This window comes from Bacillus rossius, chromosome 8 (genome assembly GCF_032445375.1).
Source record: "Bacillus rossius redtenbacheri isolate Brsri chromosome 8, Brsri_v3, whole genome shotgun sequence".
Taxonomy (NCBI): domain Eukaryota; kingdom Metazoa; phylum Arthropoda; class Insecta; order Phasmatodea; family Bacillidae; genus Bacillus; species Bacillus rossius.
In genome coordinates this window covers 713287-739756 of record NC_086336.1, presented here as the reverse complement: position 1 = coordinate 739756, position 26470 = coordinate 713287, and the positions used below count along the sequence as shown (strand labels likewise).

Here is a 26470-nt window from a genome sequence, read left to right as displayed (position 1 = left end):
GCCTGGCCTTACATCAGTCCACACAGACGAGCAAGTACCTGCAACAAAAATATATTCATACGTGATATGTTTAAAAAATAAATACATTTATGCAATAAAATGTATTCACCACAAAAATGTATAGTTACTTTATAAACATCCTGTATTACTGGTAAAATGTTGGCCCTACAGAAAAAATTCATATTAGTGGTTTCTTAAATGGCATCATTGTCCATCAACATGCCTGTTTGTTGAGTATTCTTAGATTGATTGATTGATTGATTGATTGATTGATTGACTACGCTGTGGTTTTAAGTAAACCGACCATATTCTTACGTGTGACCCGTGTGAGGAGTGTGTGGGAGCAAGCCACGTGTGGTCTTGTGTTCCAGCACACCAGTGGCGCTGACGTTGCCATACTGTACGTCGATGTGTTGGTCAAGTCTGAAACACCCCCCACCGATGAGTACATCGTCAAGTTATCTCGGCAAGTGCTCTTTATACTTTTATTGTACATTTATTAGCACTGACAATTGCTACCATGATTTTGTAGTATTTATTACTTGTAGAATTGTGTGAATTAGGTAATTTAGTTTGTCATAATTATTGAAACATTTTTTGTTGTTTTCTTACAATTTCTAAATTTTTGTCGCTTTTCTTGAAACTAAGATTATACCTAGATGTCATCGGCAAAAAAGGATGGCCAGTTCTTTTTATAATTGCTATATGTTTAAATAAAAACAGTAAAGCCACACTCACGCAAAGTACCACACCCTGACAACCGCTTGATTTAACAATTGATGATACTCCAGTGTTGACTTGCCGCTCACACTTTCTCTTACCACAAATTTAATTAACCCATGCCTGTTATTTTGTAATGCAGTACTTCATCTTATATGTTAGACAGTTTTATCTGTGTTTGTTTCTGTGAAAAGATCACTCATATCAGCTTTTTTTTTTTGTGAATCAAAATACCTTTATTTCAAAACCACTGTTGCTACTTTTTGGGCAGTACTAACAGTAACAGATAAACAGTTGTGGAAAGTGCTGTGAGTGTTCATTGTTTCTTTGACATGGCGTCTGCTGTCCCACCCTCTTCTGTTCTCCCACCCCTCTCACACCCTCACTGATTCTACTCATCGGCAGGAAGATGTCCTTCAGTTTTACAGGCATTAGTCTGAACAGTTGTAGCAACAATGTAGCACGAAGCAGGTTTGAAACAGGGTTTATGTAGCTGGTTATAATCCCACTTGTGAGAAATGTTCAACTCCAAGTGCTGAAACTGCATTAAAAGGTGAAAGGTGAGTACCACCTTCCATGTTGTCTTATCTACTTCTATCTTTTAAACACACAACTACAAATGAGTAACTAATAGATAGTAATGACTTTGTAATAATCTACGTCTACGAAAAACCACTCGGTACAGTAATGCCACGTAGTCTGCTAATTCTGCTTTGCTGGCAAGTATCAGACATTCGTGCATTATTCCTTCTCACCCCTAACTGGGTCATCACGTGAAGCTAAGTGCAACATGCTTCTGTCAGGAGCGTGCGTGCAAGTAACATGTGGAACAGTGTCCCGTGTGAAAACTTATATATACTGTACTATATTGCACATACAGTTTCACCAACTGTACCAAAAGAAAAAAAAGGCTGACAAGCCGCCGCTCATGCCTCTCCGTGCCACGAGCGAACTTTACTTGTTTGCTTATTACGCTGGCAAGGCTTGTGCCCCATTCAGAAGGTCTTGCTAAATGATAAGTGACCAAAATGCAAACTAAGGCCAAGTCAACGTTTTTAATGCAAAATGCCACATACCTGTGTCAGTGTTAGTGTAAGACTCTAATGTAGCTATGCAGTACAAACTAAGACAGGCAGAGAAACATACATTGCTTCAGATGAAAAGCATGCATTGGACTTTTGATTTCCAACAAACTGATAACAGTTTAAACACATCCCCAGTTTGACTTCACGCTAACTAACAATAGGCAATTAACAAGACGGTGAACCAAGTCTGCCTCACTGTCAAGACTGTCTAAGAACTGGGACGACAAAAACTGAATTTTACCCAGAGGGGTTAAATCTGTGAATCCTCGCTTACCAACGTCATTATGAGCCAGAATTTAGTCAGGCAGAGCCACAACTAGAGACCGGAAAAATTCGCGAATTCATTTCGCGATAGGCTAAAATACAAATCATTATACCTCGGTGCTGCCTCTGCTATTGGCTCACAACTCACCTGGATGACTCTGGGCCAATGAGATACACCCAACCAAAGCTTTATTGAATCACAGGCTGCTACGCTGGAACGTCTCACAAGACAGCAGCCAATGAGTGGGTGGCATTTGACCGAGTGTATGTAGAACTATGGAGTTCATCCTGCAGGTCATTGAACCCGCGAATTTTTCCGTTCCCTAGCCACAACATATTAAAACAAAGTAATGCTGCGTTGAATAGAATGGGAAACTCACTCTGGTGTGTCCTGAACGAAGCGCACACTGGACCAGCAGCTGCAGGCAACGACACAATTGACTTACCTATGAGACTCAAATATATGTATGGTTCATAAACACTTTTAAATTTGTAAAGCTTTTGAAGGTCATACATAGTTAATGTTCAGTAGCCATTACTTTGTAGTTTATACTTCTCTGCAAGTCATGTATAGGTACATGAAAATTTTATGTTTGATTTGGTTTTCATACACATGTATGTAACTAGGGTCAGATATTCAACAAAAAGAGGTCTAAAAAGAGAATGGCGATTGTAAAGTACATGAAATAGCTATAAAAAGTGATGAATAAGTTAATAATTTGTATTTTACAACAATATTATGTTCACATAATATTTTTTTTGAATTGTGTTTAATTAAAGACTTATAATATGACAATTCCTATGATATAAGAAGACCTACTAATCCTAGGCACTAAGATATTGTACTATGAATTCTGTGAGCTAGAACTTAATTATGACCTTATTCAAATGATTCCATCAATTTATAAATACCATAGCATCAAATTGATAGCAGGTTCAAACTATTGACAGTATGATATTAAATTATTTTTTTATGCTATATTTGAAAAGATGAACTATTACTATGAATGTAAATTCAGAATTGAATATTCAGTGGTCCCGAGTCTAATGATTGTGCAAACTGAGTTTAGCCGGGGACATATACAAACAAAAATATACATATTGTTTGGAACAATATTAATTTGCTTAGTAAATTTTTTTAATATGTTTTCCTGAACACTAATTGCTGAAATGATTGTCATAAAGAAAGCTATCAAGACAAAACTTGAGATGTCAAAGATATTCATATTAATGTGCATGTAGCTTCTGAACCATTGACAAATTGTATTGATAGTAGTGATGGGTAGATTCCGGTTTGGAAATTGCTCGGTTACATCAATTTCACTAGAATGGAAGGATTCAGGATATAATAGTTTTGAAATCGACCATAACCAATTTTTTAATTGTATTTATAAGCTTGCATAATTCATTTTCTAAATTACATAAATTGTAAAGAAATTGGACTTTTATTTTTAATTTGTAACAAACATAATTTATTTTGGATCAGTATTTAATTATGTATGAAAATAAAATTTTTACTGTAATCGTACAAGCCTTTCTTTTGTAATAAATACATTCATGTAATAATGTAAGGTTTGTGTTGAGGCATCTTTGATTGTTTGCAGTGTGTCATCCAACTGTAATGAAGGTTAAAAGGCCAAATCTGTGCTAGAAATTTGTTAACATTTACTGAGAGTAGTGAACATGCTTTTTAAAATGATGTAAGCTGTATATTATGTTAATTTGTGTACAGAAAATGAAACATAATCATTGAAATGATAAACATCCTTTTTTTCTGACTATATTATTCTGTAAAACTTTGTCATACAAAACTTAAGGAATCAAAATTGGATTTTAAGAATCTGAATCTATATATTTTAGGAATCTGCCCAACATTAACTGATATAAGTTAATTTGTAAAATATTAGTGTAGGTAATGAATCTGACACTCATTACTGCTATAGTAGTTAATACTTCATAAATATAAAGATCTTTTACAAATGCCATTATTTTGATCTTATTATCCAGAAATATAGTTGGTTAGTTAAGCATTCATGAAACCTTCTAACAAAGTCATTCCACGTTCTTTAAATGATTCATGCAATGGGAATTTTTATTTAATGCAGTTTTTTTGGATATAGGTACGCCATTAGGGTTTTGCACTGTTTGTCATGGAAAAATGCTGAGAAAAAAAAATGTCACAACTGTTTTCTTCTGTGTTTGTCAGTGCTATCATCCTTGTGTTGTCCATATACGTGTTTAGTTTCATTGTTGGTTCTGTTTGCATCAGCTGATTGTCTTGTTTTTTGTGAATTTTTATCTTAATAGTTTTATTTTTATAATTTTTTTTTCAGAATTTTAAATGGAAAATAGTGCAAAACTGCAATGGCGTATGTCCAAAAAACTGCATTAAATTATTTCTTCCAAGATTCAGAACTATATGTTTTTATCTAGTTCCTGATTATGAGATACTAGATTATTCAGAGTCCTTCATTTAAGTATGTACATCTTTCTGTAAGGTTATGATTAATTCAAATTTCACTATAGTTTTCTAAAAGTGGTACTTAGGGAAAGTGGTGCCAACAACGACAAAGAGTGTCAAGTATGAAGGTGTGTTCATCTCTGGCTCAGCAGGATGTGTCTCTCGCCCCCGGCCAGGTTGCCACTGTGTAGAGTTACATACTGTCGTCATTGCATGTATAACTGGAACAACTGAAAGTAATACGAACATAATATACATTTTATATTATTTGTTTACAGCAAAAAGAGTGTGCTAGTGTATAGGCAGGTGCTCTGTACACTATTGGTTTGTAAAAATTTCTGTAATTTTTATTCCCCAGCTGTGTTGATGACATTTTAGAAAATGGGTAGGGGGGTGGGTGGGGGGGAGTGTATTGCCTTAAGTGCAGTTGCAGTCTGTAGTGAGGTGTGAGATGCAGTCTGTAGTGAAGTGTGAGATGCAGTCTGTAGTGAGGTGTGAGATGCAGTCTGTAGTGAGGTGTGAGATGCAGTCTGTAGTGAGGTGTGAGATGCAGTCTGTAGTGAAGTGTGAGATGCAGTCTGTAGTGAGGTGTGAGATGCAGTCTGTAGTGAGGTGTGAGATGCAGTCTGTAGTGAGGTGTGAGATGCAGTCTGTAGTGAGGTGTGAGATGCAGTCTGTAGTGAGGTGTGAGATGCAGTCTGTAGTGAGGTGTGAGATGCAGTCTGTAGTGAGGTGTGAGATGCAGTCTGTAGTGAGGTGTGAGATGCAGTCTGTAGTGAGGTGTGAGATGCAGTCTGTAGTGAGGTGTGAGATGCAGTCTGTAGTGAGGTGTGAGATGCAGTCTGTAGTGAGGTGTGAGATGCAGTCTGTAGTGAGGTGTGAGATGCAGTCTGTAGTGAGGTGTGAGATGCAGTCTGTAGTGAGGTGTGAGATGCAGTCTGTAGTGAGGTGTGAGATGCAGTCTGTAGTGAGGTGTGAGATGCAGTCTGTAGTGAGGTGTGAGATGCAGTCTGTAGTGAAGTGTGAGATGCAGTCTGTAGTGAGGTGTGAGATGCAGTCTGTAGTGAGGTGTGAGATGCAGTCTGTAGTGAGGTGTGAGATGCAGTCTGTAGTGAGGTGTGAGATGCAGTCTGTAGTGAGGTGTGAGATGCAGTCTGTAGTGAGGTGTGAGATGCAGTCTGTAGTGAGGTGTGAGATGCAGTCTGTAGTGAGGTGTGAGATGCAGTCTGTAGTGAGGTGTGAGATGCAGTCTGTAGTGAGGTGTGAGATGCAGTCTGTAGTGAGGTGTGAGATGCAGTCTGTAGTGAGGTGTGAGATGCAGTCTGTAGTGAGGTGTGAGATGCAGTCTGTAGTGAGGTGTGAGATGCAGTCTGTAGTGAGGTGTGAGATGCAGTCTGTAGTGAGGTGTGAGATGCAGTCTGTAGTGAGGTGTGAGATGCAGTCTGTAGTGAGGTGTGAGATGCAGTCTGTAGTGAGGTGTGAGATGCAGTCTGTAGTGAGGTGTGAGATGCAGTCTGTAGTGAGGTGTGAGATGCAGTCTGTAGTGAGGTGTGAGATGCAGTCTGTAGTGAGGTGTGAGATGCTGAAGGTGGCGAGGTGTGCAGGTTGCTGCAGATGATGGACCCTGATGCCCCGGAGAGGGAGACCTACCTGGAGCACGCTCTGCGCTGGTCGGGAGACGGCGGACACCCGCAGCTGCACAAGAGCCTCGCCCAGGTGTTCTGGAAGCGTGAGTGTCTCTCTGTCCACAAGTATATCCATTATAGCACCCTCAACACACAACTCATCTTCACCTTGTTTTTGTTTGTGAGACATTTCACACCAGCATAGCTTTGTTATAATCATTACTACTGTTTGCATAGCTGCCAACCATTACGGATTTTCCGTAATTATTACGGATTTAACACTGAATTACGGAACATCGCTGGTGTATTACGGAAACGAGGCTTTGTGCTGCACGCAGACGGAAAAAATTCAGTTTCTGCTGTGCTGTTTCGTGAACGCAGTTCGAATACATAGCGTGGTTGCGCAAATATGTGTAAACTAGTATGTGTGCGCATTTACTGTTGAAATAAGTAGATTAATTCTCGTGTTTTGAAATAGTAGTGGGATGGTATTACGTCCGTTGTACGACACAACTAGTACATATTCTCGGACTTTTCGTTTGTTGGCTACTTACATCACGATAATTTTTGTACGGTACTTTGGCTAACCTGTGTTGTTTTAATTTTTTTTGAAAGCCATTTTTTTCATCATAGTGTTTTTGTCTTTCTACAGACGTGAAATTTTTTTATGTTTGTCGATAGTGTTTTGTTCTTCAGTGCCGGTTGTAGAAATGAAGCGTATGACAGAACAAAAGTGTTTCTGGGGGGGGGGGGGGGGGAAAGAACGCAATGCTTCAGAACTTTCGACCTAAACTATTGAAAAGAATGGCCTGCTTGTCGTCTTCAAATGTTTTGGAACGCCACACGTTTTGTAATGTATGCACGTGTGACTTTTCGATTGCACATGGTGGAAGGGATGACTGTAAACAGCATATTGAATCAAAGAAACATGCGGAACATTTTATAGCCATGACGAGCAATAAATCTATATCGTCGTTTTTACGCTACATCTGAAGAAACAAAAGTAACGAACGCAGAGTTATTGTTTGCAAGTTCTTTTGTTTGTCTTCTGTTGTTTGTTTACAAGGCAGTTCTAATCCAACCAGGATAAAAGAAGCAAATAAAAAGACAGTTGTTCACAAGTTTAACTTTCAATACTTTGAATTGAAGGTTCAAAATTTCCAGTAAAATTATTGACATTTCTTACATATTCAGATGATTGTATTGTTCAAATAGTTTTTTTTCCCGCTCCATTAATTTGCATTGTATTCATATATACCTATAGGCCTATATTTTTCTTTTTTTTGCATATTATGTATTTTCCTTTATCGTGTGAGTGTCATAATTCCGCAGGAAAAATTTATCGTGCATTATTTACGCGTACTTTTTTTTTTCCATATAATTGTCATTACTGATGGGTGTGATTTGAGGTTGGTAGCTCTGTGTTTGTATGTATTGAAGAAATTAAATTATAAATATAGCCTTGCATCAGCTTTCCTTAAAAGCAAATAACATCTGATGTTGGAACCTTTGATGAATGTAGAGGCAAGATTTTATAGTTTAATTTTCAGGCCAATTTAGTTTTTAAAACAGGATTTTGGTGTTATTGTTTTTATTTTTTATGAAATCTATTTATTAAAAACGATAGCATATTATTGAACAAATATAATACTTAAATGTTTCTTTTAAACAGTGTCAATTTGACTGATATATGAAGAATTTTTGTAATATAATCATTTGTAATAAGCATGTGTAACTATTTAGAACAAATAAAATTAATCTATTAAGTATGTCTGTGTTTAACTAATACATAATATTATTCTTGTAAAGTAAAAAAAAAAGGATTTACCTACTAATTACAGTTGCAAGATTAAAGAAGTAAATTTTTCCAATCTTTTTTTACATAAATGAAGGTAAAAAATTTCCTGTTAAATAAATTACTTCCATTGAATTTAATATTTAAAAGATTACATATTTGTGATTACAGTTAAGGTTTGATTGAGAATGCTGGTTAATGTCGTTATTGTAATTGCATTTGGGTGCTTCGTGGTGTACTGACATGCAAGTCTGTGTTAGTATTACAATTCACCATTTATAATGTTCGCAGGCTTTCACGGCAATTGTCTGAAGTAGCTTGGCTTCTGGGTTGTAGCCGTGTCCTTGGCGGATAATACACCAATGTTTCTGTTGACATTGCAGTCCCCATCATCAGGGATGTCGACTGCAATGTCGACCAAAACGTTGGTGAATTATTCGCCAAGGACACAGCTACAACCCAGAAGCCAAGCTACTTCAATTCACCATTTAATCTTATCCCTAGTTATATTTACTAAAATTAATTTAGTTGGAAGAATTTTTTCATTAAGAGTTAAATTTGTAGCTAAAATATTTAGTTATAAATGCATGTATACTCAGTTGTGCACATAATTTAATTTGAGTCTTGCGAACGAAAGTTGGTAATCCGTATAATTTATGCATAACGCCAGAAGTTAAGAATAGTCAATAAGCTGTGTTTGTAGTGGATGCAGGTGCCAGTGTTGCTGGGAAGTGTGCGTGCGGTTGCAGAGAAGAACTATGTGCGAGCGAGACAACACTTCCTGCAGTCGTGTGACGGGCGCGGCTTCGCGGTGATGCTGGTGGAGCTGCAGAGACAGCACGGCTTCACGGCCGAGGTGGACCTGTTCATCGCGCAGGCCGTGCTGCAGTGAGTGGCCCTGTGCCGTCTTCCTTCGCCCCGCGACTCCCCTGGCATGTCATTAGTTGTGCTAACTGTGTGTGTTTATGTTTTTAGGCCTGTTCAAATGTTAACATTTTTTATTATGATTAGTTTATTTACTATTCAATTCTACTTTGAATACTAATACTTTGAAATAACGAATATTTTTACGAAAGTTTGTATATAGCATATGTCTGGTGTATGTCATATAACAATAACAATGTTCATTGTTGAGGTTAAGTAATTTGTACAATATAAATATCCAGTTTATAAGTTTGAACAATTGTTTAAACTTTAAAAGATTCAAAGTTATCATAGTTTTTTACTACTGTCTTGCAAAACAGTAGCAAAAAAAAAATTATGTGGACTATTGGAAACACTGACTATTTATGGCATCTTGAATAATTTGAAAACATGCTATTATTTGCATTTGTGGGAGGGGGAAAAAACCTAGTAATGGGTAAAACATTAAATTTCTCAAATAAAATTTATCTGTTGAAAGTGAGATTAGGTTTCAAAGGTTCAAAATTGAAGTACAGTAAAACCCCTTATTTGCACTTTTCAAGGAACCCCAAGGAAAAAGTGTAAATTGCGGGAAAGTGTAAATTGTGGGAAAGCACTTTTATTGGCAGTTAATGCTAAATTTTAGCTTAAAAAAATGTATCAGCATTTACTGGTGCTACAAGACAAACAATAGTTGTTTACAACACATTTAGGGCACTGCAAAAATATAATTTTCTTAAATATAAAATATAAAAAACAATGCAACATAAAGCCTACATTAAATTTTCTCTAGTACAGTTTTATAGGTGTACATACTAGTATAAATTCAACACTTTTAAAGAAATCTGAAATCCTATTTTTAATTATTGTGTTTAAAGTACTAACAGGAATATTCAGTTCCTTGGCCAAAACCACTCGGGTACCCACATGCTTGTCAAACTTCTCAATAATTTTAATTTTATCTTCAATAGATAAAGTATTTCGTGGAACTTTATACCTATCCATCTTCAATCAAAATCTTGCCATAAATAATATTGTGAACGATAAAAAAACACGTACTAACCAAAACGGACGTTGACTAATGTAAACAATGAAAGCCATCATAGATATGTACTGTACATAATGCAGCACTACTAAATATACGTACTGTGTATGAGCGCTTTCCGGTAGTATCGATAGCTCAGCGCTTCGGACTATGCTCTGCTACGAGAGTGCTCTATGACACCATAAATAAAACCGTTTGTGGTTCTGCTACGAAAGTTCTCTATGGCAGCAAAGATTAAAACGTTAGTAGAGGAGAGGCACCATAGAACTTGTCGATACATCAAAACGAAAGGTTACAGACAATAGGCGAACTACTTCAAACTTTTCACATCTATGACTAACGTGACGAGTATTTACATTTTTACCGTGTTTTGAAACGTACATTCCGGGTTTTTTGGTTACGTAGCGGTGTAATTTCAGGGAAAATGCAACACGAAAGTTAATGTACAATAAAACGGACCTACATAAAATGACGTTATTTGCGGGAAAACGTAAATAACGAGAACGTAAATACGAGGTTTTACTGTAGTGTACAAGGAACTAGAATATGTTAGCTTACTTAAAATGCTTCTTCATAGCTCTTGTTGTTCATCTTGTGCCACCACGAGAAATGATTGTTTGCAATATTTACAAACAGCATGTTTGTGATGTTAAACACATATTGAATAATGTTCCCACACTTCACCGTGTTGATGTTTGTTAGGTTGACATCGCCCAGGGCTGTGCCACCATCTCCCTCCTTGGCCATAACCTCCCTTGTTCCGTCCATATGTGCCGTGCGTGCTCCTGATGTGGCCCGTGAGATGTCAACATTCTGATATACTACTGCAATTAGTTCTCTTTTATTTGCCCAAGGTTTTGTTCGTCATAGCCACATTTAGAGACCTTTATTTAAATAACCTAATAATTCTATTGTGTCAAGGTGGACTCTAACATTCCTGAACGCACCCCTGAGCAGTGATACTGTTTTCAAACATTATTATAAAGGATTTAATCAAAGAACTTACAGTAAAACCTTTGAAGACATTTTTCTAGGGACTAGATGATATAAATGTTAACAGGGAAAACTTTTTAAAAGGGAATCATTACAGCTCAGTTGCTATATAAAAAAAGGACTCAAATGACTTACTTAGGTTACGTGCTACTTGTTCATTTTTTTGCATTTAAAATTGAGTCGTTTGTGGGGGATACCATTACCACAAATATTTTTTGTTTAGAAAAAACCTCGCATATATTATAGACTTAAGTAATTATTCAAAATTATGAATTACCTCTTAAGTTACCATGAAAACCACACATAGGAAACTCTCAGAGGCCCTGATGCAACCTGCACGGTGGTTGCCTCTTGAGTTATATTTTTAATGGTACGTAGTATGCTCTTGTAGTGTCAGGTCTATCGGCATCGTTGCTGGCCGTTGTAAGGAGGTTAGGCACTGACCTACCCTAACATTGATTCTTTAGCGTGGGGTTTTGAGAAGATAAAAAAATATTTATTCTTGTGTTATGTTTTGTATGGAAATATTTGTCTCTGCATTCCTTAAATGTTTTCTATAACTCTTTTGTTTCTGTCGGTGATTTCTGGCAGAGATGATTTATAAATTTAAGTTTAATCCGGGTTTTGGGAAGAAGGAGTAAGGAGGGGCCGTCCAGCTGGCGCCAGGTGTTTGAAAGTGTTGTAGTGTGACCTAGTTAGCTGTGATTGGCCAAGTGACGTTTCACTTTATTTGAGACAAAATCGCTGTATGCTGCCGCCATATTGTGCCGGAACTATTTCTTTATAGGTTGCCAGAAGTTATTGTAAGCTGTTAAATAATGGTAAAGTAAATGTATTTGTGGTTTAAAATCTTGTATCTTTTTTTGTTAAACTTATTTTATTTTGAAGTGTATATTTGGTTGAAGTAAGTGCAAATATTGACCGCGGAAGGATATGGAACTTTGTCTTTGGAGGGAGAGGGAGGCTTGTAACGGTGATTTTGGAAGTAGCTGTGAAACAGGTGGTGAAAATAAAGTTTTTCTTTGTAGTTGGGCGTTATTAAATTATTACTGGAGAGTTACCCACTACATATTTTGGCGCCCGAACAGGGACCCGACGAAGTTGAGTACTCGGGTAAACAATAGACAGTGTTGAGTGAAAAAAAAAAGGGACAAAAGGAGTTGTTTGTGAAAAGGTCGGCGTCGGCGTGGCAAATGCAGCGGAAACAAAGGGCGGTGTAATCACCTAGGGAGCGTGACTGGAGGTCTGCAAAGTGCAGAATAACGAATGCGGCGTAAATAGTCACTCGCGGTGTAATCACGGGAGGAAGTGTGATTCTACGTGTGAAGCCCAAGTGTCTACAGCGGCAGAGACGACCACGTGTCTACAGCGACCGAGGCGACCACGTGTCTACAGCGGCATAGGCGACAGCGTGGGACAGCTCGCAGAGGACAACGGCTTAGGACACTCCGTGGACTACATGGCGGCATTCGCAGCGGTCACCAGGGAACCCATCAATTAAGGTCGGAGATACACCGTCACACTCCCCTACATACACAGTATCAGCAAAGTATTTCGACTCGTCGGTTTGTGTTAATAGCCTATTGACGGTGTTATATTTTTCTTTGTGAAGTAGTTGTGCACCTTTGTTATATAGGGTCTTTGTAAAAAAAAAAAGCATAAAAACGTGCAAAACAGGATAATTTGCAGTGGTGTAAGTTGGAACTGTACTCTTTGATCATTGATTAGCTGTACACGTTCGAGATCCTGTGTGGTTTAGTGGAAGGGAAAATGTTTGTTTTTTGTTTTGTATATTTAGAGTAACTGGTGTATGAGTAAATAATATCTTTGTCTTTGAACATGGCGCCAGTAAATACTCGATCAACTGGGGCACTAGCCAGTAGCGCAACAGGCGCTAGTTTGGAGGACCTACCACTAGTAAGTGTTGGGGTGCTAGATCAGCAAGGGGAAATAGTAGAGCAAGGGGAGGAACAATCTGTCGGGGATTTATCCACAACACCTCCGCCAGCAGGGGAGAGTAACCAGGATCTAGCGTCACTAATTAAAGAAATGTTTGCGGTACACCATCAAAAGTTGGAAAATTTCAAAGCAGAGATCAGGGGGGATTTTGCAGAGTTTCGCTCGAGGCAGGAGGTTTTGGAAGAGCGGTATGCTGGTCGTTTAGCAGAAGCGGAAAACCAAGTTTCCAGCCTAGTCCAGGAACAGGTGGCCATTAGGGAGCAAATAGCCAAAGTGGAGGAGGAAGTAAACACTCACCAACTTGATGTCAAAAACATAGAACATCAGCTGACATCCCTAGAGGGAATGATGGCCAGCAGCCGAGGGGAAGTTTTGCTTGTTAATCAAGAGCTAGAGACGGCTAAAGCAAAACTATTGAGCGAAAGTAGGTTGCAGGAGGAAGCCATGGCACAAACTCGCAATGAGATTAACCAGTGGGGGCGAAAGATAGACGGAAAACGAAACCAAGATAGGGAACCTCAGTCAAAAGTTAGCCACGATAGAGGGAGAACTTAGTGCTGGGGGGTGTAGTGGAAACGGTATGTGTTGAAATAGGCGTCTCACACAGCCATATCAGGACCGAGACATCCCTAAATTTTCGGGGCAGGATAGGGTTCACCCAAAGAAGCATCTTGGCAAACTACACGAATTTTTCGCAGTTTATGGGTGCTCGGAAGATGAAAAACTTTTTGTGGCAAAGAGATCCATTGTGGGGACAGGTGAGAATTGGTTGAGGCTAAGTGAAAACCGCATTACCACGTTCAAAGAATTCGAAAAAGAATTTACAAGTGAATACTGGGGGAAAAGGGTGCAAGGGATAGACCGAGCGAATCTGTATCAGGGGAGATGCGTGGCAGGGCAGCTAGAGGCCCATCTTAGCAATGTAGTTGAGCGTAGTAGGTATTACGATACAGCGTTCAGTGAGGAGGAGATAGTTACTCTTGTGTATTCACAAACACCTGAACATGTACAAGAGGCACTGGTAGGAGCAGCTGCGCAAGGTACTTAAGGAGTTAGACCGTATCAATGCTTGGAGAGAGCCACGAGGTGCGTCTGGACAACCACAGAGTCTGGGGGTTGATAATTTTTGCCATGGCAAAGCAAGTGGGGGGTATCAGAGCCAAGGTGGGTATTTTCAGGAAAAGACCAGCAGCAGTAACCAGGACTCCAATAACAGCCACTGGGGAACCAGGCCATGGAAGGGAGGAGGATCTGGTAATGGGAGGGGGCAAGGTAGCTGGAGATACGGGAAGAATGGTAGTGGGCCAGTAGATGGGGATGATAGAAAAGCGGGTGCAGGACAGGGAGAGAGGGGTGAGAAAGAAGGTAAGATAGATGAGAGAGGAGGCAACGGCGACCACCGTTCTAATGCCCAATCGGGAAACGAAGTGGATCGTCGAGCCTAGGCAGTCAGGCTAGGGCGATCGAATCTGTTGAAGGGCCGCTAAGTGGGTGTAGGCCTATTCACATGGCTGCTGCAATCTTCACTGATGATAGAGAATTTTTATTGTCTGAAGGAGCCCAGAAACCAAATAAAGTATGTGTGCCTGAACTAATGTGTAAGATAGGGGACCAGGAGGTGGCAGTCCTTTTTGATTTGGGATCGGAAGTCAGTGGGATTTCTGAACAGTTCCTAGCAGAGCTAAACAAGCAGGGATTCTCGTATCCCATACTGCCCGTACCTCAGCTGACGGTAATTGGGGCCACCAGGGGTAAAAGCAGAAAGGTAAACAAGCAAATCTTTTTGGATTTTCAGTTAGGGAGAGAGACCTACTGTGCAAATTGTCTGGTTATACCCAGATTAACCAAGGAGGTGATACTTGGCATTGACTTCATGCATAGTCACAACATAGTTGTTGATTTTGTTCAGGCTAGGATTTTCATTAAAGGAGACCCTTATGCTATGGTGAGGAGTGACAACTGGTTGGACCGGAGTCCGGGGGTATTGAGGGTACAGTGTGTGGAGGATTGGAAGGAGGGTAAATTGGAGGAAGAACTAGGCGAAATGTTAGAAAAGGACCCACAACAAATTCAAAGGGTCACCGCTACACCTTGGGAGGAGGAGGTGAAGCATATGTTAGAGCGATGTGAGGTAGGAAGTGAGGAGGAAAGGATGCAGTTAAGGGGACTGTTGCTTGAATTTAAAGATGTTTTTCGGGGAGAACCTGGGCTGACCACCAAGTATGTGGCCAGAATACCCATGAAAGACGACACGCCATTCAGAGGTAGGAGCTACCCGATCCCTTGGGCATGTAAGGATGAGGTTGAGAACCAAATTAGGCAGATGGAAGCTAGCGGCATAATCGAAAGAGGGAACAGTCCTTTTGTAAACCCCTTGGTGTGTGCTAGAAAGAAAGATGGGAGGGTGAGGCTATGTGTAGATTCAAGGGCATTAAAAGGCAGAATTGTTCCCGATAGGCAGAGTCCAGTGGAGCCCAGCCAATTGTTCACTGCGTTCTATGGATGTAAATACATCAGCACGACTGATTTTGTAAAGGGGTACTGGCAGGTGCCACTGCATGTCAACGATAGAAAATACACAGCTTTTCTTTACAAGGGGCGTGTATACCAGTTCAAGGTACTGCCTTTTGGTTTACCTAATAGTGTAGGGGAGTTCTGTAGGGCGGTGGATGCTTCCTTAGGTCCCGAATTAGAGTCCAGAGTTCGAACCTATGTGGATGATGTGCTAATTGCAACAGAAACGTTTGGCGAGCACTTGGAAATTCTTGAGCAGTTGTTGTACCGACTAAGGGAGGTGAATTTAACCTTGAACGTATCCAAAACAATGTTTCTAAGGAACGAGGTGATTTTTCTAGGTTTTAGGTTGAGTGCGGAGGGAATAAGACCGGACCCGGAAAAAGTGAGGTTAATTAGAGAATTTCCGCGACCCAAAACTGTCAAAGAACTGCGAGGATTTTTGGGATTGTGTAATTTTTACCGAAGGTTCGTTGAACGGTTCTCAGATGTGGTGGCACCTATGTTGAATTTACTTAGGAAGGATGGTGTTTGGGATTGGAATGACCAATGTGAGAGTAGTTTCCACAGGGCAAAAACCCTTTTCGTGGACGATTGTGTAATCCGACACCCTGATTTCACCAAGGAATTCTACATCAGTACAGATGCCTCCAGCTATGGATTGGGTGCAAAGTGCTTCCAGCTAGGGGAGGAGGGGGAAGAACACCTGATAGCCATGCTGAGTAGGAGTTTGAATGCAGCTGAAAGGTCCTATACTGTTACGGAACGGGAATGTCTGGCAGTAGTGTGGAGCCTCGAGAAATTGAGAAATATAGTGTTAGGCAGTAAAATCATAGTGCAGTCCGATCATCATTCACTAGCTTTCTTACAATCATGCAAACTGATGGGGAGCCGTCTGACTAGGTGGTGCCTAGCTCTGCAGGAGTATGACTTGGAGATTGTTTACATCTCGGGCAAGGAGAATGGGGATGCAGATTTACTAAGTAGGACAATAATAGAGCAAGGGGAGTTAGTTATGGAGGAGAAACCCCGAGCAGGACCCATTATGGCCATTATTAATGTGGAAAAGGATGATGAACTATTTAGGAAGTTCACCAAGTTAGGGGAGGCCCAAAGGGAAGATGAAGTCTGGGGCATGATCATAGGGGTATTAGAAGATGAAAATAAAGATGTCAACCAACCACAAGTCCAGAAGCTGCTTTTGTGGTACTGTATAACGGGTAAAGTACTCTATAGGAAGGATGATTCGGGAAAATGGAGACTATGTATACCTAAGATATTGGTCAACCAATTAGTATGGCATCTTCACCGATCCACTGGACATTTTGGGAACAAAAAAGTATTTTGGTTAGCAAGTAACAGCTACTATTGGTCTAACATGGAAAAGACAATTAGGAAAATAATTAGTAGTTGCGACATTTGCCAAAAGGCGAAATACCCTAATCGTAATTGGGAAGGTAAATGGGAACCGATTGTTCCATCAGGACCGGAGGATCTTTTAGCTGTGGACCTATATGGCCCACTGCCCAAGTCGAGGGGAGGTGTCCAGTACATTTTCGCGGTATTAAATGTTTTCACCAAGTTTGTGCTTTGCTATCCTTTAAAGAAAGCCACAGCAGCGGCATGTGTTGACAAGTTACTCAATCATTATTTTGAAAGAATGGGTGTACCTAAGAGAATACTGAGTGACCACGGTACCCAGTTCACTGCGGATGTTTGGCGCTGGGAGTTAGCCTGGAAGGGCATTGATGTGATCTATAGCTCTGTCAGGCACCCGCAGGGGAATCCGATTGAGCGTGTTATGAGGGAAATAGGGAGATTGCTATGCACCTATTGCCATGAGCAACACAGCAAGTGGGCTGAAGCTGTACCACTATTAAATAGGTTTTTTAATGAACACATTCACAGCAGTACAGGTTTTTCACCGCAGGAACTTACCAGTGGCAAAATTCAGAGGGACAGTCTAGCCCTAAAATTTAAGTTTCCTAGTGGGGAGGAGGATCAGACTAGTGACAGGATTGAGGAAGTTAAACTGAAACTTAAGCATGCAGCATTGAGGAGAGGAATACAACAGAGAGTTATAAGCAGTAACTTCAAGGTAGGGGATTTGGTACTGCTGAGAGTTTGTGGGAGAAGTGATTTTATGTTAAAAGAGATGAAAAAACTGGGACTGCTATATGAAGGGCCGTTCAGGATCACTAGGGAAGTAGGAAAAAATGTCTGGGAGATTGGACACTTGACTGGTGGCGGGGGTGTTCGAGGTAGCTTCAACCAATATTTGTTAAAGCCGTACATCAGTGAAACATAAATGCAATCATGTGGCGCCATTTTCAAGCTGATTGGAGTTTCGAGAGTTGTTTCTTGTTATATTGTTTGATTTGATGTTTGTCGTGTGGTTAGTGATGTAACGGGATAACCTGCATAGCATGTTGGCTTTAAGCAGGAAATCTCTTGAAACATTTTGGGACTCTCATGAGGGGGTTGTTGGTAAGAGCCAATATGGGTTTATTTTATTGATGGTTGTGTACAAGTAGATTTGTGCTAAGGGTATATTCTTGTTTGTTTGTTAATTACAAGTCTGTAATTTTGTCTATTGGGATTCTGTGACTTGTTATTAACAGTGTTAGAGAAAATAATTAAGTAAAACTGAACACTTGTAAATGGCTATCTTGTTTTGTGAGGTAAGTGGTGTAAAAGCTGGAAGGAAGTAACTAAGGGAGAATTGGTTGCCGGCTTGCACATACCTCAGGCAAAAGTTAAATTTGTTTACTCAAACTCCATTTAACTTGGGGGGTTGTAAGGAGGTTAGGCACTGACCTACCCTAACATTGATTCTTTAGCGTGGGGTTTTGAGAAGATAAAAAAATATTTATTCTTGTGTTATGTTTTGTATGGAAATATTTGTCTCTGCATTCCTTAAATGTTTTCTATAACTCTTTTGTTTCTGTCGGTGATTTCTGGCAGAGATGATTTATAAATTTAAGTTTAAGCCGGGTTTTGGGAAGAAGGAGTAAGGAGGGGCCGTCCAGCTGGCGCCAGGTGTTTGAAAGTGTTGTAGTGTGACCTAGTTAGCTGTGATTGGCCAAGTGACGTTTCACTTTATTTGAGACAAAATCGCTGTATGCTGCCGCCATATTGTGCCGGAACTATTTCTTTATAGGTTGCCAGAAGTTATTGTAAGCTGTTAAATAATGGTAAAGTAAATGTATTTGTGGTTTAAAATCTTGTATCTTTTTTTGTTAAACTTATTTTATTTTGAAGTGTATATTTGGTTGAAGTAAGTGCAAATATTGACCGCAGAAGGATATGGAACTTTGTCTTTGGAGGGAGAGGGAGGCTTGTAACGGTGATTTTGCAAGTAGCTGTGAAACAGGTGGTGAAAATAAAGTTTTTCTTTGTAGTTGGGCGTTATTAAATTATTACTGGAGAGTTACCCACTACACCGTGCAGTGTTAGTGTTAGTGGTGCTGTGCTGGCAGGTACCTGTGTGTGGAGAACAAGTGGAGGACGGCCAAGGATGCCTTCCAGACGTACACTCTGCAGCACCCCAACATACGGGCGGGGCCTCCGTACCTGCTGCCTCTCCTTAACTTCCTCTGGTTCCTGCTCAAGGCTGTCGAGAGGTAACTGTGTGGCTGGCCTTAGACACACACTGCCATGCATGGTGTTGTTCCGTGTTATCAAGTTATATTTCACAATTTAGTACATGTTTTCAGAACTCGAAGGTACAGAAAAAAGCATCTTATCTCTATTTAGTTTCTTTCCACTTTACATTTGCTAATTGTATTCAATGTTTTCTTGGCTGAAACTGACAATATTTTGGAAAAGCACTGTGTGTTCTAGGATTGGGTGAATTATGACATCCTCAAACCATACTTGAACTACTGAAATGACTTACTATTTTCGTTAACTTAGAAACTTATAAATAATATTCATCAAAAGAACTGATATTTTATAAATAACATATATTTAATTCAAGTACTATTTACTACAGTAATTTTGATTTGATGGTTTTTTAGGAGTGTGCAAAGCTTCGGAAAGTTAAAGTCGAATCGAAGAATAATTTTCTTCGCCTTAAAATGCTTCAGATATTCTGAATATTTATTTTTATTTTGTAGCATAATATAAATGTTAAAATCTAGTTTTTATATTTTGTTTGGGGCCATAAATAACTTCCTGGTGTCAGCATTTTTTTAAACCACTCTTGCTGTTAAAAATAACTGTTATTTGCACTGGCTTATAGAAAGGCAACAACAGCATACGATTAGAGTAACAAAAAAAAACTACTAATTATTTAATGTTAGCATAATTATTGTTTTTTATCCTAGAATTTTTTTACTAGTAAAGAAAAAATTTATTTACTGTTGTGTAATTGATTGAGCACAGTATAAAGTAAGAAATGCGACAGTGAGTGCTGGCGCATGCTGACGCCCAGGTGAAGTGCAGCTTGCGCTTGTTGCAGTGGGAAGCTGAATGCGTTCAAGGTGCTGTGTGAGCAGTACCAGCCCAGCATCAGACGTGATCCCAGCTACCAGGACTACCTCGACAAGATAGGACACGTCTTCTTTGGCATCCCGCTGCCCAAGGCGCACTCTCAGGGCTTCTTTGGTGAGTTGCCGTGGACAACACAGTGATACCTTGTTACACAGTGTCACGTGCCGTGAGGCGGCATGCGCGGTCGTCGTGGACTCCTGGGCACCCGGCCACCGCCGCTGAGGGCGTGTACCAAGTAGTGGTGTGGCGTAGTCAGGAGTTCCTATAGTTCCTAGTGAGGAGTTCTGTATGTGGCCCGGTTTACCTTGAACTGTTCATGTGGGCGATCCCATGAGTAGAGACCTGAAAAAAGGGCGAAAAATGTTTTGTGTTCTTATAAAGTCATGAAGTTCGGATTAGCGTTTATTAGTGAAATAACATCTTTTGTCTGGTTACGATTGATGTTCTTTGAGTTGAAAAACTTATTTATAGTCCTTAAAACTGGTGTATAAGAATCGTTGTCCAACATCATTACCACTTTAGTAGTTTTGCCTGGCTTTCACATGTTTGTCACTTTAATGTGCTTTGCAATGGAATCTTTTCAACGTAACTCAGCAGTTGCAGTATTTACACATTAGTGTAACAGCACTTGTTGTATAAACACAGTCACTTTTAAACTCTTCAGCCCGATGCCTTGCACTAACCATATTTTTTAGCATTTCTTATGTGGAGCAAGTAACATTTAAAGACTGTAAATATTGGTAATGATGTTATTTACGCAGACTATGTTAAAACCAATAGCAGGCAGTTATAAAAAAAATAGTTTGGTCGCTGCAACATAAAAGACTTTTGAAAGCAAAGTATAGACAGTAGTAAAGAGTACGGGCACAGATGTGGCATGTGCAGGCGATGGTGATGGGGGAGGGGACAGCCTTTGCTGCAGTAACAAAGAGAGGGGAGGAATTAGCACTCTCCCCTTTCCCTTTAGGATGTTATCCCGTGTTATCTGTCACCTGAGATAATAAAACCACTAGGGATACATATCATAACATTTATATTGCCCTGTCTTGAAACCTTGAATAAAATTAAGTTGGTTCTTTGTTTACTCATTTTTATATTAAATACTCACTAGGGATGGGTCGGTACCGGTTCTCGGTTCTCGGTTCCTACGGTTCTCGGCATTTTAACCGGCACCGAGAACCGCAGGTAAAATGTCGGTGCCGGTGCCGGTGCCGGTACCGGTACCGGCAGTATAGCAAAACCCTTTACAAAAATAGTCCTTCACTACAACTTAAATGCAGCATGAAATGGCTCAACTCACGTTCAATTCACATATGAATTATTTTTTTGGACTTCTGTGGAATAATATTCATCTCTAGCTATAAATTAAATTACACGTGAAAATTTTAATGTTCTCGTCACATCTGTAAACAAAGCACGTTATACAATCAAAACATAGCGAGAAGCCTAAAACTCACATAGTTTCGGTTCCCTGCAAGAATTTCCGAAGATTTCCGAAGTTTCGAGTTTTGGTACTAACGCCACTTCAGCCGCTAAATCAGAAGTTTCCAATGAAAACAAGCATGTTGTGACTAACCCTTCGATTTTTTTTAATTTAAATTTTTGAGAGAAATCCGAAGTTGCACGAACGTGGTAGGGAACCGTAACTATGTGAGTTGTAGGCTTCCCAAACATAACAGTTGAAGGTGCCATAGATACATGTAGTTCATAGATGTGTGCAACTCTATAACGTGCCTCAGCAGAGATGTGAGAACAGAAAGACGCCATGTTTGTTTCAATTTGTTTTTAAAAATAGGTAGTTAATTGAGTTGTTGAGACGTAAGTAAGGGTGAGTGGTGTATAAAGAATAATTAAAAGTTCAAAATTCCACAGAATATTTGTTTAACCTATAATTTAATTAATGACTGATTTAAAAATTTTCATAATAATTTTCCGCATTCTAAAATTGTATGCTTTTTGTGTAGTGCTTTGGACTGTAAGTTCACTGCATCTGCAGCCATCTAATGTAATGGCTAGTAACTTTCTCTTTTAGGTAAACGGGATTGCTTTGAAGGGGGAAGTTTTTTTTTTTTTTTTTTTAAAGTAAAGTGGTGTATGGATGTGTAGATGTATTTTACTATTGGCTGGTCAAACAAAATGCTTGTTGACACTTCTAAAGTATAATTATTCTGGCCAAATAGAGCAAATTGTGTAAGAAATGGCATCAGAAGTGTAGCAGTAATTTACTGTTGACTGTGCAAACAAACTGAATTCAATGTAGGCAATAAGTTTGATGGACATTTTAATAGTTTAATTCTTTGAAAGTTCACCATCATTGTATTTATTTCCATTATTGTAACATTTTCTTTTTATTCCTATGTTTTAAAGGAGGGTGTATGTAGATTTCTTAAGGTAATTAACAGATTGATATAGGTAGTAAATTTTAGTTTTATTAAGTGTTCTCTATATTATTTTGAATTAATTTTTTTATTAATACATATTACATTTTTAATAGGTTGGTTTGTTTACTGTAGATTGAAACAGTGCTTTTTTTTGTAGCCAAAACAATAAATAGTTTATTACTTAAAACACCTCATAAATAATGTGTGAATAATATTTTTTTTATTGTTTAAGTCAGAACCGAGAACCGAGAACCGATTTTTAAGAACCGGTACCGAACCGAGAACCGGGAAAAAACAGGAATTGACCCATCACTAATACTCACAATTTGAAAATAAAAGTATTGATTATTAATTGCTAATTAACTGTGCAAAATCAGGGTCCGGGAACATTATCAGGTGAGGAAATGTAATTTGTGATATTGTGTGGCCACCCACCGGAGCTGTGCTGATGAAGTGATGCAGTAGTGGCGTGCAGTAGTGTGGTTGAGGGGCAGCACTGCGCTTGTTGCAGAGAACATCCTGCAGTCGTTCCTGACGGGCGTGCCGGAGGACACACGGCCGCAGCCGTCCACCTCCAGGCAGCACGCCCACATGGACACGGACGCGCTGGACTGATGTGGCCCGGGCCGCTCCCCCCCTCCCCCTCTCCCGCAGCGTCCACACTTATTTATTTCCTGACGCGACTTCGTATCCGACCATAAAACTAAATTATGTGTACAGTAATTGTCAGGTTTGTGGAGAGATTCCAGCTAGCATGCGCAAACCTGAAACAAGAAAATCATTCTTATTTTTATTTTTTTTTTAAAAAAAAATACTGTTTCCTATTAATTTTTTTTAACTGAACAGTTTTTGTCTTTGTGTATGAATGTATATGTTTGTGTGTGTATATATGTATGCATATATATGCACATATATATATGGAAAGATTTAACATTTTATGTATATATATAAAACAATACAGAGCTATGGTGGATTCTTAAAATTGTTGGAAATGTTTAGGCTTGTTTCCAAACATAATTTTTTAAGCCCATAAATAACTGCACTGTATGTGCACCAGTTAGGCAGAATATTATAGCAACATATGTTGTATAGTTGCAAATGAACTGTATAATATGTTTTACATTGTGCTTCATAATCAAATTGTTACTTTAATTATTTTCTTGAAAAATAAACATTTACTTTAGAAAATAGTAGATACTGAATTTTAATTATTACTGTAGCAACAAACTTGGTTACATTTCACAATGTAATAAAAAAATATTTTTCAAGGCTGGCAGTTTTATTTTATTTTCCATGTTTTACATCAACAATCTTTAAAATGCTATGTAGTTAAGTAAAATATTATCTCTAAATATTTTACAGATACTACAATGCTTTTACAATTAATGCTGAAGTGTACTTTTGTAATGATTGTATATTATTTAATTCAGTTGTATCTGGTGTAGTGCTTGGACCGTGGGAATCCTATCAAACTGAGTTGTATTTATTCTGAAAAAATCCATAAATTTGGCCTTGTTATCACACAGCTGCTTAATCAAATGATGAAATTCTCCAAATTCATTTCTTTTTAGATTAACTTCATGAACCCATTTATTTTTATCTTCACATACAGCGAGAGCCAGCTGAATATTATCATCATCGGAATCATCACTTTAATTCCATGGCATGCATGTCTCCGACATCGCAAACATTGCATAGCTTTCTGTGTGGCCTCAGCCTAATTGTCTGTTGAAATAGATGTTCGACCAGACATTAATTGTAGATACATATGTTATTTATTGTAAATAATTATTGCTTTGGCAAGCCAAGTTCCCATTGAAATAGTAGTATCATTTTAAATTTTAGTGGCTTCAGAATACACAGCAAATAAGGAAGCACAAGTACAGGGTCTTGACAGCCAGTGAGGTGGTGCACCATCCTGTTGGAAGATAACGTCAGGTTGCAGGTGTTCCAACTGTAGCACTGCAAACTCCTGTAACATGTCCAAGTACACATCGCTGTTGATGGTCGACCCAATGAAAATGAACGGACCAATGATGCAATTGTGCATAAGCCCGCACCACACATTCACTTTGGGACTGTCTCGTTCCATTTCACGTGTGACATGAGGGCGCTCAGATCCCCAGCCATGTCTTAGCCAATGTCATATGCTGTAAACTGTTCGTTTTTATCTAGTCTAGTGGCCAAGTTATTAATTGTTAAAGTTGTCAAGATAATTTATGGACACACTGTATAACAAAGAAATTTGGGTTTGGTCACATAACAGTCAAAAATTTATGGACATACTGTATAACAAAGAAATTTGGGTTTGGTCACATAACAGTCCAATTACATATTCTTAAATTTACCAAAGTTCATTTGTAATTATGAAACTACTTACAAATATAAAAAAAAAATAATTTGTAGTTAAATGGATTATTTTAACTGTGTCATAGCTGATCAGGAGTGTGATGCAGCATATAGTATGTCAACATTATTTATATTTTATTCTATGTATAAAATAAGTTTGGAATTTTCTATAGCAGCTATATTTGGAAAATAATTGACTATTGGATGTAGGTTTGCTACTTTTTATACATTACAAAAACTTTTTTTTTTATCTATTACAATAAATTTCATGAAAAACTGCATTAAGCATTGTGTAAATATGTAATCAACATAAAAAAACTAAAACTATAATTACATCTTTATATAATATCACAATTGCCCTCTTTTATCGTGTAATCGTCGTACTCGCATAATCGTCGCACCTATATTTTTGGCCGTCAAAATTGGGATAAAAAAACCTCGCATAAATGTCAAATTATGTTTTTGGTCCCGCTATTAGATGCTGAGCGCTTTGTGTAGGTATCTTTTCCGTATAAAACGTATTTTAAAGTAGAAATATAATATTTATTTGGTCATTACCACTTAATAAATAACGGAAAAATACGAAGTTGTCTTGACGTGTAAATTTTCTTTTAAAGACTTTTTAAAAGTTATTTCCTATTTCTGATAGTCTGTGTCGCCGCGGTGTACCGTTTTGTTAACATGTAGCCAGCGCTAGTTGGCATCATTCGTGTTTGGTTATGTTGCTGTCCGTATAGAGCGCGCGCACGTAGTCGAATATCGATATCTCGCCGATTGCATGCATCACCTGCTCTCTGTCAGGTGCCGAGTTAACTACATTTGACGGCCTGCACTCTTTCGTGGCATGTTACGTGTTGGTTCACTTTACAGATTCAAGTGGCTTGCATTCGTGTCACAGTTTGGTTTTCTATTTAAAGTTGAAGAAAGGTTTTTGTTTAATGAATTATTAATATAAATTGTTTGGCGTGCTCTTGTATACTCCACCTTTTTTCCATGAACAGGTTTTGTTTTTGTTTTTATGAATAACTTTACCTAACATAATTTTTTTTCCCGCATAATCGTTGCACCCCTACTTTTCAAACTTTTTTTTAGAATAAAATGTGTGACGATTATCCGAGAAAACACGGTACTTAGCCGTTACTGCTTTTGTGGTAAATTGCATAGGGACTCTACATGGCCCTTTAAACAGCGGTGTGCTAATCATTGTTACTATAGAGCACGTGTGTAAACATGTTAGTGAAAAATTTATGCCATGGGCCAAAATTAATTCCGTTGCTTAGTTGAAGTTGGGGCTAGACACACTAATTACATAATGTTACGAATGTGAGAGATGCCGTCCACTGACGTAAGGCATGCCACGCACGCCTGGCCGGGTTACGAGGGTCGTGGCTACCCCATCCCCCCTTCCTCACCCTGTGCATCGTCCTTCCTCAGCGCTGTTATCCATCGCCGAGCGGCCTTGAGAATTCCGCAGGCTGCCGCGTGGAGTGGCGTGAATGGGCTCCACCTTTCTGGACTTTTCGGTAGTCGGCCTAGGAGGATGTGACTCGTCGGTTGGAGAAGAGTGCCACAGGTACTCGAGCAGCGACGCCGACCTCCGCAGGAGTTCCGGGTGAGTTCGGAGAGTTCTGCGAGTGAAGGGAAGTGCGACGACAGCGAAGAGGGCGAGAGACCACCCGGAGAGTGACACTGTTGTGTGCATGCACTGTGTATCAGTCCACTGGATATAAATATATTTGTTTATTTTTTAATTGGATGTGTTTGTAACAAGTTTGGTTGGGTCAAAATATTTCTTTAGTTAAGTTATTTGTTATTCACCGTACGCTTTCATTCACACAATCGGCCTGGAGTGTGTGTTGTTGCCCGGCACACTTCACGTGCC

The 26470-nt window shown here is 39.0% G+C and overlaps 1 protein-coding gene across 1 annotated transcript in view; it reads left to right on the top strand.

Moving 5' to 3' along the window:
• Nucleotides 1-23507, top strand: part of LOC134535431 (Golgi to ER traffic protein 4 homolog) — a 30098-nt gene extending 6591 nt beyond the window's left edge. The window contains exons 3-8 of the mRNA XM_063374524.1: nucleotides 372-466; nucleotides 6135-6259; nucleotides 8700-8838; nucleotides 18844-18987; nucleotides 19827-19972; nucleotides 22751-23507. Of these exons, the coding sequence (XP_063230594.1) occupies nucleotides 372-466; nucleotides 6135-6259; nucleotides 8700-8838; nucleotides 18844-18987; nucleotides 19827-19972; nucleotides 22751-22854 (753 nt within the window). The 3' untranslated portion in view covers nucleotides 22855-23507. The remainder of the gene's footprint in view (nucleotides 1-371; nucleotides 467-6134; nucleotides 6260-8699; nucleotides 8839-18843; nucleotides 18988-19826; nucleotides 19973-22750) is intronic.
• The last annotated feature ends 2963 nt before the right edge of the window (nucleotides 23508-26470 follow it).